Source organism: Cyanistes caeruleus, chromosome 12, assembly GCF_971803275.1.
Source record: "Cyanistes caeruleus chromosome 12, bCyaCae1.hap1.1, whole genome shotgun sequence".
NCBI lineage: Eukaryota > Metazoa > Chordata > Aves > Passeriformes > Paridae > Cyanistes > Cyanistes caeruleus.
The window spans coordinates 12950201-12966681 of record NC_141712.1 but is presented as its reverse complement, the minus strand read 5'-3'; the positions used below and the strand labels follow the sequence as shown (position 1 = coordinate 12966681).

At 37.1% G+C, this 16481-nt stretch overlaps 2 protein-coding genes across 4 annotated transcripts in view; both read left to right on the top strand.

Annotated features, from left to right (window-relative positions):
* ESRP2 (epithelial splicing regulatory protein 2) overlaps positions 1-16481 on the top strand; it is a 168701-nt gene that overhangs the window by 78603 nt on the left and 73617 nt on the right. Inside the window, exons 10-14 of one of the 3 annotated variants that reach the window (XM_086847261.1) lie at positions 677-970; positions 2993-3109; positions 6159-6305; positions 9974-10076; positions 14195-14306. The gene's annotated coding sequence lies outside the window, so the exon portion shown is untranslated. Of the gene's footprint in view, positions 1-676; positions 971-2992; positions 3110-6158; positions 8577-9973; positions 10077-14194; positions 14307-16481 lie in introns of those variants that run through there. The other 2 variants (XM_086847262.1, XM_086847265.1) reach the window with 2 other exon arrangements.
* Positions 12572-15082, top strand: LOC111934573 (leukotriene B4 receptor 1-like). Its single transcript, XM_086847343.1, has one exon. The coding sequence runs from the start codon at positions 12646-12648 to the stop codon at positions 13654-13656; it is 1011 nt and encodes a 336-aa protein (XP_086703469.1). The 5' UTR covers positions 12572-12645; the 3' UTR covers positions 13657-15082.

The following is a 16481-nucleotide window of genomic DNA, read 5'->3' as shown; positions in this document are numbered from 1 at the left end:
AAAAATAAGTAGCGCATAAGGGGCGTGGTCAGCATGGTTGAAGGGAAAGCCAAAGTGCTTGGAAGAGCTGGGAATTTTAGTATTACACGGTCAAAGGACTGGGCATCTGATAGAGAAGCTCACGGGCATACCTGCACTTCAGGCAACACCCGACTAACCTGAGAGCTAATTGGTACAGAGGATCCCTGAGATCAGGTGTTTGGCAACACTGAGAGGGAAAAAAATCATTAGATCTTTATACATGTAACAAGAACAGCAGACCTGTAATTACAGTAATTTGGGACCAGAAGGATTATAAGCCTTTGTGCTTCAGCAATACCAGTTAGTAGGGGCTACGTGCTCTGTTTGGTGTATACGTCATTTGGTGGGTGTCTGCCTGTGGAGAGGAACAAGGAAAGGTATCCACAGAAGCAGAAAATAAATAGAGAAAAAAATGGTACTTGGAACCAGTGTAATCACAGCTTATGGTCAGTCATGGTTGTGCTAATGGCCTGGACAAGGTTTCCTTGATTCAGTCATAGATCTACTCCTGCTGTGGAAACACGCTTTCTGAGCCAGATGTTAGCAATTCATGCTCACGATAAAGCTATTTCTGATAAGGTTATTTTGCAACAGGAGCACTGCACTGTCTACTTCACAGCTTCTTACATCCCCCAGTGGGTCTGCTAATTTTCAGAGATAATCCTACCTTGAATGGTTAATACATGAGGATGGACAATATCACAAGTGAAGATGTGAGTGAAAGACAAGTAGAACTTCCAGCCTCACTGAATTCAGTATTCAATTTCTGTAATTCCTAAAGAGAGACATGTCAGAGATCTGTGTGTGAAGGCAGAATCTGGTAAATCAGATTGACAGCCTACTGAGAGGAGTTTAGAAAAGCTATGTTGTCTTGGCATTGACATGGAAGGAGAAGGATTCATCTTCCTCCTTAAATAAGAAAGAAAAAGCAGCAAATCATTCAAGGAAGGTAAGGCTAAGTGTAAATCTAGGCTTGCCTTTTTCTAGGCAGCAGCCACACCTTGTATGTTTTCATCCAACAAACCCAAAGACAGGTGCTTAGTCACCTTGCAAGTGTTGACATGAAATGACCTCCTACTAAAACAAACTACAGGGTGTGCAAGTATGACTGACTAAAACTGATTGCAACAGGGAACCCAGTGTACGACTTAAGTTATAAAATGTAGCAAAAGACCTTATGGGAAGGTAAAGCTCTATTTAAAAGAATGACTGAATCTGAAATCAGTTTTCTCTCATACTCAAAAGCCCCAAAATGCACATGTCCAAGTAGCCTGGCTGGGATACTTGTGCTATGACACAAAGCTGAAGGAATGACACCTGTCAAGTCCTCTACATCTTGTGGGTTCCCTTGGGTGGCATCAAAGCATCATCTTGAGATGGATTTTATGTGCCTGGCTGTAGGCCTCTAAGAACACAGGCCTTTTGGGATCCATGTACACTTTGCATTTGTCACCATTTACAAATGCTCCTAGTGATTATCACATATGTATCATTTCTGTAACCATTTCCTCATTGATTCTACTCAAGATGTCTTCAAACCAGTCTTAATATTTCCTTTACAAATATCTGTGCTGTTTGACAGCTGGGAATGTCTTCACACTTCACTAAAATTCTCTCCATCTAATTCTATACCAGGAAGAGCCTTCTAAGCACATAATAGCTATTCCTGCAAGCCCAGGCTCTTCAGATAACAGTCTTTCAGCTGATGAATCAAGTATAGTTTGTTAGTTATTTCTTTTATTGCCTTCTTTTGTGAGATCAGGACCATTTGCATTTAAACACAAAGTGCATTAAGCTCTTTGCCTTTGCAAGGTTTAAATATGCACAGGAAATTTCTGTTTTCACACTGAGTGCCTGGTTCTATTGTCATTCAGACCAACAAACCCAGGAACCTGGACACACTGCATTGCTTTCCAAGTGATGATACCCTGCTATTAATTGTGTCACTGTAACTATTCCCAAGGGCTGCTTTGTTAGAAGAGCAATCCAGCTCTTTCTCTACATAAAGTGACTTGACAACAGGGTATTTGTAGATTAACAGCAGTTCAGGAGCATGACCATGTGTAGCCACACAGAAATCTACCAGTCATCATCCAAGGCAGATTCAAAGTTTAATAGAACCAGCTACACATCTGAACTGCCAGTAAAATGCCAGCCAGCTTGTTTTTTTTATGAAATACATTCTACATAAGGCTTCCTTCATGTTTTGTATCCAAAGTTGGCTAAAAATGGAAAATGTAGTTGTTAAACTACTGATAAAAGGAGGACTGCATCCTTTTCACTTATGTATGAAGTGAAAAAAAATCATTAGCCATACTTCAGAGGCCACTGAAGTGTTGTTACCGCTGTAGATTTTTTTATGTGCATAATCCATCTTCTAAGAAAATATTCTTTACTTCTTCCAAAAAACTCACACTGTAGAAATAAATTATATTAAACACCAGAAACTACAGTGTCAGTAGGATTATCTTTGTTTAAGACTCCTTGAGGGCTTGCACTGGCAACTTGACAAAGACCATGAATTGGATATGAGTCTGCACACTAGTTATTTAAAAGAAACAATCCTTTCCAGAAATCTACTGTTTGCTTAAATGTCTTTTATTTGATTGAACAGAATTCTCTGTTTGCTTCTGATCCTTGCCACTGAAGTAGTGTTTGTATTGGCTCAAATACCCTCAAACACGATTGTGCTGAGTTACACACATGAGTAGAAGACAGCCAGTTTCAAAGAAAGATGTGAAGACAACCAAAACTGTTGGGACAAATCTACTCTGTCCTTGCACCTCAGCTCAGTAGCACGGTGCCAGGAGACAACCTGACATCTATTTGAACCTGGGCTGCAAAGACACTTTTTCCTTTCACTTCTCCCTGCTTTCTCAGCCCTTCACACCCACTTCCATATTGTTCCCCATGCTGCTGCTCAGTAGCATTAGGAGAGTAAACATGAGCTGTGTTCCTCATTGTCTTTCAGGCTAAATTTGGTTACAGTGTCAAATAGAGACTGGAAAAAAGGGAAGAGAGCAATTGGGTAGTGGGAGTACTGAAATGCAGGCTTACATAACCATCAGCCTACAAACACAGAACCAAGGTAGGTAACCACAATTAACAGATTAACAGTCACTCTCATCTCTCCTATCTTCAAACCTTTAATCCATATGATAGAGATCATATTACTCCTTTGGCTTTTGTTTTGCTAAAGCAAATCAATTTGTCCTTGTAAACCATCCATGTAATAGAGCTTCATAGTAAATTGTGAGGATTTAATTTCTAACACTCCAAATTTTAGAATTCCTGCCCAAAGAGAATTTTGTTAGAATCTGAGAGTGAGAAATTTTAGCAAGAATGCTCAGATTTAACTAGTGTGACTTTTACTCAAGATTTACACAGAGTTGGTATTCTGGGTTGGATCACTGAAGAATTTTGAAATTGGAACTAGGCAATATATGGCCTTTAAAGTAAAATAAGAAATAAAAGTGTCGTGGGAAGATGAAATGGGGAGATACAATTTTGTGTAGGATGAATATATGAGGAAAAGTGTTGAAAATATAATCCATGTTGTGATGCAAGCTGAGTAGGTTGAACCCTCAGGGACAGTTTATGTCTTGCACAAGTTCCCACAAAGTACAACAACTTCCCAGCACATTGCGAGAGTGGTAGAACCTGACACCTTTTGCTCTGCAGAGAAACTTGGGCCCTCTGAGGCAGAAAGCTGACGAGGTGGTTTAATCTGCAGACAAGGTACTTTTTTCTGGGAAGAAGAGATTTGGAGAAAAAGCAGAATTTGGTATGCTGTCACTGTAAGGCTTAGCAAGTCCTACAAGACTGAATGTGGTTAGAGAGGACACAGTGACACAAGTCAAGCAGCAGCATTTCAGGATTCTAGTCCGTATATAATGAAAAGGCAAGAGCCCACTGTTTAATAAGCAGTTTCATCCAGTGTCACACCAGCTTGGTATCCCAGCTGGACAGAGTGTCAGAGAAGTCTCAGGGAAATAAATACAGAGCTTAGGAAATCTGCTAGCTCAGAGCTACTTCTGAAGAGACACAATACCACTGCTTCTGAATCTGACAGATTAGTGACAAAAGTGAATCCATCTCTGGAAACACAAGTGTGTCCAGAAGAACTGAAACTGGTGTCAGTAATTTAGTTGTGTATCAAAGGGGATGTTGGTCTTTGTTTAGTCTCCATAAGGTTTTACTTGTTCATTTTCAGTGGTAAATTTTTCCAACACTAAGGGATGGAAAACCATCTGACCCTGATCACATATGTTGAGAGACTTCCCTTCAGCCTGTAAGAAACAACCTGAGAGTTCCTCTTTAGTTGGTGCATTAAGAAATGAAGTTTACCTGAGTTTAAAGAATATGGAAAGATTTTTTCTTTTTTTACATCTCTGGCTCTGAAATGGGTATGCAATCCCACTAAATGATGAATCTGTAAAGCAAATGTCATCTTAGATATGAAGATGAAATGTCTGTAGACAACCCAATTATTTTCTATCCTTTAAATCCAGATTACCACATTAAAAAACTAAATATGAATAGGAAAACTGACTACACTTAAGGGCCAAACAGGACAGACCCACATTTTACCAAAGTTTCTTGATTAACATAAAAACCAAAGAAGATTAACAAAATTAATTGTTAAGACCTGAGTTTTGGCTGCCAAAAAAAGAAAGACAAAAGAAATGCTTGATCTGTTGTTTGGCTGCTGCCATGTTCTAAAGTATGGGATAGATTGGCTATGAATGCACAAGACACTTCCTGTCCCATCCTTTGGGCAGATAAAGTTTAAAAGTATTGCTTGATGATTCCTGTAAGGACACAGTTCACTTCTAGACTGAGGGTCACAGGCAGTTGGGAAGAGTTGATCATGGGGAAATGGCTCAATCAGCAGCATCATGAGTAGCATCATGTGAGGCTCTGTCAAATATGTCAGTGCAAAAATACAGCTATAGGGAAATTAAGGTTGGAAGGGACTTTTGAAGGTGTGTTTTAATCCTTGTGTTCAAATCATAGCTATGATCAAATTTGGATCAGGACAATTCTTTTGATAATTATGTTAGGAAAGTAAGTGAATATAAAGTGAAAATTCTAATAAAATTCCATTTAACACTTTTCTGGTAATAACACTGAATAAAGGACATTTTAAACAGGCAGCAGTGAACTGCCCTGTCATGTTTTAACCTGTATAATATTATTTTAGAGACATTTGTGGACATAGTAGAAAGGGGAAGTTTGCCAAAGGCTATCTGGCTATTTTACTTTGAGAAGATGGATTTATAGGAATTTATTTTTTTAAATTAGTATGCTAAAGACAGCTTGAGATGTTGTAAATATTCTTGCCATGCAACACTGACAATAGACTAACACTCATAAGAGTTTCTTCACAGTATGGTGAAATTAATTTGGCTATCAGTGCTTGGCAGCTGGATGTGAAGCTGCTCCGATTACAAGCCAAAGAAGCAGTAAAAAACGGGTACTGCTATCATGTGACATGAAAACAAATTTTCTGCTGAAAGCAAGAAATACATGAGCATTCCTGCAAAAGGTTATACCATTATGAGGCAATTTCAACTCTTCTACTTGGACCTCATTCTAACATAACTTGTGAAAATGGTTCTGCTGTGTTTGTGTGCAGCAAAGATACACTGATTAGCTGCACAAGGCAGTTCTCTCAAAGCTGCTCTCTAACTCTGTTTTATTGGATTTTTCTTCATTTTGGGAGTCTGCTAGACAGTACTGATGCTTTTCTGTTGTATTTACACAAGATTCTTGTTCTCAGATAACACAGAAAGACTAATAGTGTCTAAAATGTGAGTTCTTTATGAACATATGGGTAAAATCTGGTTTTATATCCTTTACAGTTGTCATCTTAATATCTCTACAAACTTTTATAGAAGTTAGTATTACATGATGACAACAACCTAGTCAATCTCTTAAATTATAAATTGAACTTAACATTGTTCAAAACCTCAGTCAGAGGACTAGAACATGACAAAGATTGTGACTGGATCTGTGATTTGATGTGACAAGGGGAAACTCTAGTAATTTGATCAATGGATACTCATCAGCAGTGTGTACCAAGAGTCTTAACCATGTTTTCCATGCTATGTTGTCTGTTTTTCACTCACTAACAGGTTCCAGAATGTGCCAAAAAAGAACCCTGTGTATCAGGGTGTATTGCACATAGCAAACACTTTGCTGGGCCAACATGAGGGACCTGCAGCTAACCCTGAGTAGAGCCAGGGCAGCAGAGCTTCAGTGAGAGCTTCAGTGATACCATGGTGAGATACCACAGGCCTTGGTGAATAGTCACAAACTCAAAAGACAGGAAAACAACAACCATGAGAGAAAGAGGAGTCACACATTTGCTGTGTCAGAAAAGAAGAGGTGCTAAAGAGATACCATTCAATACCAGGAGGATTAGATGCTTCCCACACAGCCAGGCATAACAGGACACAAAGCTACCTAGAAAAATGTAACAGATGCAATTAAAGCTGCCTTTCATACATCACCAAATAATGGCAATTTTAGATTATACTTGACTTCTAGTGTTTTAAGCACAAAACAGGACACACAGCAGAGATACAAAGCTCTACCAGTCAGGGGATAACCTATGGTTTAAGGATTACAAGGTAATTGCATCACATGAGGATTTCTATGATTGTGAAGCATCTGGAGTATATGAAGGAAGAATTACACAGTGACCTTTGGAACAAAGTCTTCTAAATCTTAGAGCACAGACTGGCATTGAGAAAGACAAAAGCTAATTATTATTTTTGTGGTTTGAATGTAAACTAAACTAATCTCCAATTAGGAAAAAAAAAAAAAATACATGTTTGAGTGCAGTATGCACTGCAGCACTGTTACACTGCAGCAGGGTGAGACAAACAGACTGGAGATGAGGGAACTTTGACCTCTGTGTGTCTTGATTTCTTTCATTTTCCCTCATCAGCACACTGTGGTTTAACTGAACTACTGAATTTCAGAACCAGCCTGTTCCTCTGTCTGAAAGAAACATAAAAGACCAGAATGAAGAGACAGTGAGAAGGATGAAGGGATGATGAAAATCATGGGAGATTTCTATACAGGGTGTAGGATGGTTTGGAAATGTATTCATGTATGTAAGAACTCTTCAGTCTGTAACTAAGAAATGACTGACAGATGTAGGGTTTAATCAAGGAAGGACTGTGGAAAGGATGAACACAGATGTGCTTTTCACTGTTTTTCCAACATGAACTGTGGGGAGCCAGCTGGATCAGAAAACAAACAAAAGGAGATGCTTCTTCACACAGCGTGGATCAAAGCTGCAGTGCTAAAAGTTCACTTGAGTTCAAAAAGAGGCTTAGGAAGTCTACAGAACAAATGTCCACAAAGCTTTATTAAACATATAGAAGCCACCCCTGATCCAAGAAACTCCTCACCCATAATTGACTGATTGCCAGAGATTGTGTAGGACAAGTATAGACACACATGGCTTGTTCTTACATTCTTCTGTAAACACCTGCTTGTGGCTGCTACCAGAGACAAGATACAGGGCTAAAAGTACTTTTTGATCTGACTCAACACTACAGCATAAGTCTGCCTAAAACCAGATCATATTATTAGGCACAAGGGTCAAATATAGGAAAAGTATGACATCAGATGATTTTACAGCCTATTAGCTTTACATTCTATTAAATTCCATAGTTATATGTTTTAAGAAAATGGTGCTACCACTTTCTTCCAGCGAAAACGCTTCATTTAATGGAGAAGTTATCATTGTTCATAGTCACTTCTAATATATAAAAGTTCTACAGAAGCAAGAGCTCACATTACAGAATGATGAAACATTACCTGTGCATCAAGTTTGCATATCTTACACTTTTTCCATACAGTATATTATGTGTTTACCAAGTAGCTGTTAGTGTCTGTGTAGCATCTCAGAATGAATCCTGACTACTTTTTGTTTCAAATTAAAAATGCTTGGATGAGACTGTTCTGAAGAGCAGTGTGGCACAGGGTGCTGGTTTCTCTGGCTATGGAGAACAGAATGTCAGGTATGCTAATTACTGAGTGACTGAGCACACAGGCATTCCTAACACACATTGTTGTCTGCTACAGAGCAGAAGAAAGATCTTTGTACTACCAATAAAATCAGTACGGTCTGCTAATTTCAGCACAGTTATCAAGCCTGCTGACACAAGGCCACAAAATCAAGACTTCATGTCACACTGGGACCAAACTTAAGGCATGTGTAATAAAGGAATTAAATAAGTCTTGAAAGGTGCTCAAATCTGCTGGACAAGGTTTTTTCACAACCCAAGAGATCACAGTTTGATCTGCTTTTCAAAGAGAACACACAAATGGAAACTACAAGGAAGGACCAATTGTTAATATTATTACAAAACTTTCCAAACATTTTTCCTTCAGAGGCATGGAAAAGGAAATTTATTATTAAAATTAATATTATTTTTTGTCTCAGAGGGAGCTGTCCTTACCAGATCAGTTAAAACAGAATGTATCACTGGAAGTGCATATGTATCAAAACAGAACTGAGAGAGCTAAAAATGCAAGTATGTAGAAAATAATGTGATGTAAAAGACACAAAAAGATGTTGTGATTTTTCGCCATAATTTTATTGAAATTTTAGTCACAATCACCCAACCTTATTATGCAAAAGAGTCAGTTCAGTAGAGACCCATGGCCTTGAACGCTGTGCACCCAATGCAGAGAAAGGTAACGCCTCCGGGCCTGCAGGCTGAGCCAAAAACCAAGGGATGGTTTCCTAGTGCCTCCCTGTGTTGCAAACACAGAAGTGCACGGACAGCCCTTCCACCTGGGCAGAACAGCTGCTGTCTGGGGCTGCTGCTCAGGCACTGCACAGTATCTGTTCGTGGGTTTTTAATCTCAGGTCCTCCACTACGACATGCTCCACTAAACACTTTAATTCATCACGGCTGAATAACAAAAAGAGACATTGATCATATAGCAAAATAATATTTACTTGCAATCCCAGTAAACAAGGTAGAAATTCCAGTAGGTTTGGCTAAACAGTTAAAAAAGAAAAATGAAGTAATGTTTGGCAGCAAATCATTCAAGCAATATTTGTCATCTGTAAATTATTACTCAAAAGGAAGAGCATGTAAACGGTGTGTTTGATTTACCCAGTAGCAAACTCTGTGCCAGACATACCTGTATCCTTAAGGAGTTTGGCTAGCAACAGTTTGTGTACAAGTAGCTACTTTGTAGTAGCTGATTCACAACGGGCCAGTCTTGCCTTAAATTGTAACCAATTTATTTTCCCAAACTTGTACTGTAACAGGACACTAAAACTGTACACATTCATAATGTCAAGAAAAGGTGTGTATAAATTTTTCCATCATCTCTGCATAATTGTTATTCCTATTCCTTCTTATAGTCAGAATTATCAATACGGTTCTCCATTATTTTAATAACACCTCTAATCTAATGCACCTGGCATGTCCTTACAAGGGAAATATTTCTCTGTGGTTTTCACCATGGAAACGTTCTGATTGTCAGTGATCAGTCTGTTGGGGCAAGAAAGGTTTTGAAACATTTTGACGTGAAAATCTGTTTCTCAGAATAAGTGTTCAAAAGCTGGAAATATCAATTACAATTTACATTTAGTGATGTTTGAAAATGCTCAGAGGTAGTGTAAATTACAGAACATCCACCAGAGGGAAGATCTTGCATTCATTTAGAGTAAAATAAATAATTTGAAGGATTAGAGAAACACACAACTGATATTTAAGGCAAAGCAAATACTGTTGAAAGTGTTTCATAGCAGTAGAATGGACTTTTTGAGCTTGGCAAGTTTTCAGAAGTTATTAGCCAATCTAAAAGTAACAGACTTACAGAAAGTTTCCTGTATTGATCGCTGACTTATTGCACTACATATAATATACATGCACGCAAAAACCTAAAAATTGCTTGGTTTTTTAACTTACAGATGCAGCATAATTTCACTGCTGTGATGAAGTAGACCAGAGCTTCTGTGGTCCGAAGTCCAAATGCATTCATACATTGAAGCCCACCCACATGTGGTCACTAGAGTGAGTAAAATATTGAAATGTTTAGACACTGTTGTTTTTAGCAGTTATTGACTACACTATATTGCTCCCCTGTTAATGGAAATATTTGTCCATAAAGTTTGTGTACTACTAATTTAAATTTGATAAATAACAGTCAGACACTTGTAGAGAATATTAAAGACAGCTTACAGTCTGAAGGTTTCATAGTGATCCAGCAGCTACATAGAGCTGCCCAGAAACATGCTCTTGAGCTAACGTTAACTCTAATGTCTGAGATATTTAGTTTAATAGCCTGACTTCAGAGTCTTACTCAAGGAAATCTTAGCAGTTCAACACTTCTCTGGGATTCTTCTGAAACAGAAATTCCAGATTGTGGCTGCAATTCAGAGATTAATTTGTTTCTTGTTTAAATGAAAGGCAGAGGCAGAGGCCATCTGGCAAGCAAACTTCAACTCAAGTGCAGAAACGTATTTCTGGAAAATGTAAGTCCAGATGCTTCAAAAGTTCAACCACATCCATATCCTACTGGATTAGAACTATTCTTATACCAACGGCTGTTCATACAACTGCTCTTTTCCACCAGAAGTTTTATCAAAAAAATCCTACAGAGACGTCACACAATGGTACACAACATGCGGGTCCTTTTAGGGATCCTTGGTAGAATGAGGACTGGGCACAAGATTGTAGTTACAATTAGAGCTTTATTATGACATAAAAAATTCACTTTTCAGCATACCTTATTGTTATCTACAATTTCTAGCAGTTAGTGTATCTTACTACTACACAGGATTTTTAGCAATTATCCCAGCTTTCAGTAAAGCAGAATTTCTAGTAACCAGTGTAGCTTTCTTTACTATCTAGTCTTTGGTTATGTAGGCTTTTAGTCACCTGAGCCCTCTGCAATTGAGGTCAAAGTCTTGATAATCAGTGTGTGAGACAACAATCATAATCTAGATTGACTTTACTTAAAGAACCAGCCAGTCCCTGCAGCACTGGGTAACGAGAGTTTCCGAGCATCTATCCTAGATTATCTTTTACCAATAAAAATCTACAATTTTGTTCAATCTAGATATGCCACAGGCAACAAACTAAAAATAGTCTATGAAGGTACTTCTGGAGAAATAATGTGTGTAAATGTGATTTCAATAGAAGAAGAAATACTGCCCAGCACTTCCTCCCATTAGTTTTTATAAGTCATTTTCAGAAATTCCCTTCAGTATACAAACAACTTGTTTCATGTTTTCCCTTACCTGATATTCATTAAATATAGTTAAAAATGAAAGGAACTGGAATCATGTATCAGATTAAATCCCAATTAAAATCTGTATTACACAAATAGTATTTTGAAGATATAATACTTAACTTCAGTGGGGTTATTCTGGATTTGCTTTTGATCTCATTATACTCTTATGGGAGCAAAACTGGCTAAGCTGCTTTGGGAGTGCTGATGCTACAATCCTTTTTCTATGGTGAAAAATACTTTTTGACTAAATACTATGCACTACATTTGCCAGGTTTGTAAAATTAGGGAAATAATTTGTATCACATTCTTAAATTTAAGAAAGCTATAAAGTTTCTGCGAACCTTTTTTTTTGGTAAATACCCTTCCAGTTCCACTTCTTGAATATTTCTGTCGGCTTTGCTGTTCTAGTTCCTCCTTTAATATTTTAGAAATGAACTTCAAAATTTGTTTTGAAATCAGGATAACAAAATAGTTTCATACTCTTTGGCTAAACTCAGAAGAATTTAGGATTTCAGTACTACACTGACTACCAAGTTTTCTAGAAAAAATCATAAAAGTCATACCCCATTGCTGGAACAGCAGGACAATAATGTAGTCATGTATTTTCTATCTGACATGAAGCATTTGCTCCTTTAACTCTACATCCAGACTGAATATTCTGATGGTTATTTTTCTGTAAAGAACTGCAATTTCCCAGAGAATTAGAAACACAGCTCCTACCCACTTTATTGTACCAGTACAGTACAGAGAGTTGATTTCCCTTATGCCAGGGTATTTCTGAAATATAATTGACAGATTTCTACTGAACTAAAAAAGAGGACATGAAGGTAGTAAGCACAATTCTTTGTGCTTTAAAATTCATGTCAAATATATAATGGACATTTGTAGTTTACCTGCCACCCTGCTTTTTTGGGTTTTATAAAATGAAGTACCAAGCTATTCATAGGAGCAAGAATAGAATAGCTGAAAAAGAGTTTCTTTCTCCCCACAGCTGTTGATTAAATCAGTAACATCAAAACAGCAGCAAGTTTCCTTAAATAGGGGCACTTTAGAAAGACCACCAATATGCCATAAAATTTGCTGAAGCGCAATGGATGTATAACTAACAGCAAAGTCAGGTCCCACACTGTGTTTTTTTTTTGCTTTGTATGCAAAAATACCCATCCTCCTAAACAACAGGAACTGCCATATGTGGTCAGATGTCTGTAAGTGTGAGCATGAGGATGTGAGCTCATAGTCTGTATTAGTCTTCAGAGTATCAGTTAGAGGAGAACTTTTAAGTAGTTCACCAACACCTGCAGAATAAAAGCAGAGCATAGAGCAACCAAGAACGGAAGAATTTCCAGAATGAGTGAAGCTGAGGAAAGCAGTGGCAGCTCAACATGGAATATTGTGAGGTCAGTAGTCTGCATAATACTGGGCTTGTCATTTATAATTGGCACCCCTGGGAACTGCATAGTCATCTGGACTGTTTGTACAAAAATGAAGAAAGTATCTCTTTCAGTCCTGCTGATCTTGAACCTGGCCATTGCTGATGTCCTTGTACTGATCACTTTACCAATTTGGATTTACTCTTTTGCTGACTCATGGGTTTTTGGAGTAATTTTCTGCAAAGTGCTGGTTTTCATTATTTACTGCAGCATGTATGCCAGTATATTTCTGATTACAGCACTTAGCTTAGAGCGGCTACTGGCTGTGTTTTATCCTTTCACAATTCAAACATACAGAAGAAAAGAAAAAATTTCTTTGATTGTGTTCCTCATTTGGTTCCTGTCTATTGCCTTTGGCATTTCTGTCATCCCATTTCAAGAGACAGAAGAAACGAACGGTCAACTTCTATGCACGTGTCGCAACTACTCTTCTAATAGACAGAAAGTGTCGTATCTTCTGCTGGAGACCCTTGCAGGTTTTGTAATCCCTTTCTTAATTATTTGCAGTTGTTATGTGTGTGTTGCAAGAAGGATAAGCAGAATGACTTATCAATCCAAGCAGCGATCGGAACGTCTCATTGCCAGTATTGTGGTGGCTTTCATTCTGTGCTGGTTCCCTCACCATCTCTTTAACATTCTGGATGTTATTTCAATTGAAATAGAACTCTCAAATGAGGAGATGTCTTTGGCACTGGAAGAATTTGTAGACAAAGGAGTGTACATCTCTGGAGCACTTGTATTCATCAGTAGCTGTATTAACCCTCTGCTTTATGCTTTTGCTGCACGAAGGTTTCAGAACCACCTGAGGTTTGCTAAGATATCAAAACTGTTTGAACAGATCAGTCAGACTGTAACAGAGGAAGACAAGAAAAGAAGTCTGGCTGTAACCAAACATGAAGAACCTCTAGTAGGCACAGAAAATCTCTAACAAGGAACTGAGTGAATAATCTGTGTCATTGCTTCAGCAGTCTTTTCTCCCCGCTCTCAGTTTCATTTACTGAGTGGTCCAGGGAAATCTGGAGAGAAAGAAAAGCTTTTTGTGTTTTTTTCTTCTGCGTTTTATAAGAATTGACATTAGCAAACTTGTTCAGTGCATAGGTTAATATTCACATCATGAAATGAGCACTATTTCACTGTTGCTGAGAACCTCAGCAAGGCGGCTAAAAGCTCACATTGTAAGGAATACAGCATTTTTACATTCCATCAAACTTATTTCTGATTTCTGTAGTCTGTGTGCAAAAAACAATAAAGAACTGCATATGGAAAAGAGAGACTTTGAAAGCTTAAAAATAAGTTTTTCTTCAGGAAATAATTTGTTACATGTTCAAAAATCCTTTTACAATATAAAGTTTTAAGAAGTTAAATTCTTTATATGGGTAAGAATGGTTTTAAAGTGTAATAATGACACAAAACTCTTCTGGGTCAATGGAAAATTTAAATCTATTTTTATTCATTACTTTATTTAGGTTTGAACTTAATAAGAGTTGTTTACACAGTCAAGCTCATTTACTGCATTGTCTTGGGGTAGTAGGTATGAACAAGTCAACCATGGAGTGTGACACCCAGAAGAAGCAGGAGGTATGAGAATTGTGTTGTATGGCAAACATCACTGCAGACTGTATGCTACATTTGATGGCAAACACATTGCATACTTCAATGGCAATTTGATGTATTAATATTCAAATAATAATTCAAATATTTGATTATATTTGATATATACTTCGAGTATCCGCAAAAATTTTGATTCAAAGAAGTTAGGCTTCCAAGATGTCTATTCAACTGGGGAAGAATCAGATCGGGTTCAAGTGAGGAGGAAGAAGAGATCCTTTTTATTATTTTTGATGTGTGAGAAAATTATGGTGGTAGTACAAAGTCTCTCATATCATAAGAACTTCACCTTGCAAATAAAAGCCCTTATAAAATCGAGACTTTGCCATAAGAAACCAATAAAATTAGTATTTGCAAGGGCTTTAATTTTGTGAATGCATGTAAACTCACTGTGAAAATTTCATGGCATCAAGTGTTTGCTTTTGAAGTTTTATTTATTTCAATTGTACCTAACATTTTTTATACTTGCTTTGTAAATTCTTAAGTCAATAATTTGTAATAAGATCAAGATTACTACTAATTATGAAGCATATTGTGATTTCATATTCCTTATTCTGGACAGCTGCTAAATAGCTACATTACTCATCTTTACAAAGAAATTACAAATACTAACCATAAATTAATTTTTGAAGTCTGATTGTGTCACAGTGAAGGATATGTGCATTGTATTAATTTAGCTTGTAAATTGAAATAAACATGGGAAGTAAAATCCTTAGCTGCTAATGGAAGAATATATCTCTAAACTTACATATGTGTTTGTTATTCCTGCTTCTTATCAGAAAGTATTTTTTCTCCTGAATAGGAGAAAAGTCCACAGCTCAGGAGGTTTTCATTCAATAGGAGTTCTTCACTGAAATTAAAGAAAACTTTAGCAAGATCTTGTTTGCAGCAAGTAGTAAGCAATAGATGAAACCCTTTAGACTTTAACCCATCCTTTACCTACCAGTCTTTTTCACCCCTCTAATGGCTTTTAATTGCTATAGGACATTTAATATAGAAATGTGAGATTATCTCACAAAAAAAGCAGTGGTTTCAGTTATCTACTCATAAAAAAGTGAAGCTGTATTTCCCAATATGTTCTTGAGATAGGAATCACTCACTATTCAACAACAACACCACAGAACAGAGGAGGAGATTTACTATCTCATGAGCACATGAGCACTGCAAATGAACTTCTAGGCCACAAGGAGTCAAGCATTTCACAACTTATAGGTGAGAAAACACCCAGGCAAACTTTAGTACAAGCTCCCTGATCAGTATTTTCCTTTCTATGAGTCTGTGCATGAATTTTCTGCCTCATTATTAATTTTTTATATTTTCTCCACTGCTTTTTACTCACAGTACTGAAGTCCTTGTAGATCAGGAGGTCCATCAAGGAGCTCCTCTGTCCTCATCAAGCTGTCCCTCTCAATTTCTTATTAATGGACTTAGTTCTACCTCCAGTAGGCAGTCATCTCTAAGAACTGTGTTTCTTTTGGAGGCTGTTTGAGAAGTATTAGAACATACAGAAATCTTAACTAATTCAATTTTTATGTAAATAGAGATAATTCTTTCAAGTGTTGGTATGAACAGTTAAAATTCTCACTGATTTAATATTTTTGTCAACACATCAGTCATGTAGCTGGAAGCATAAGAGTCCACCTAAAAATACAAGCAGATTACTTGGTTGTTCTTGGTTGCTGCTTCGTTAAGCAGGTACACAGCAGGCCTGGCAATGCAGCCAGATTTAGCACTTCATCAGTGCTGACATGCTCCCACATCCCTCTGTTGTTCAAGCTACATCAAAATAGTGACTTCCTAGAAATGAGATACGATCAGATTCTCCTGAGAAAATAGAGGCTTCATGTCATTTGAGTTCCTTTTCTTTTCTTTTCTTTTTTCTTTTCTTTTCTTTTCTTTTCTTTTCTTTTCTTTTCTTTTCTTTTCTTTTCTTTTCTTTTCTTTTCTTTTCTTTTCTTTTCTTTTCTTTTCTTTTCTTTTCTTTTCTTTTCTTTTCTTTTCTTTTCTTTTCTTTTCTTTTCTTTTCTTTTCTTTTCTTTTCTTTTCTTTTCTTTTCTTTTCTTTTCTTTTCTTTTCTTTTCTTTTCTTTTTTCTTTTCTTTTCTTTTCTTTTCTTTTCTTTTCTTTTCTTTTCTTTTCTTTTCTT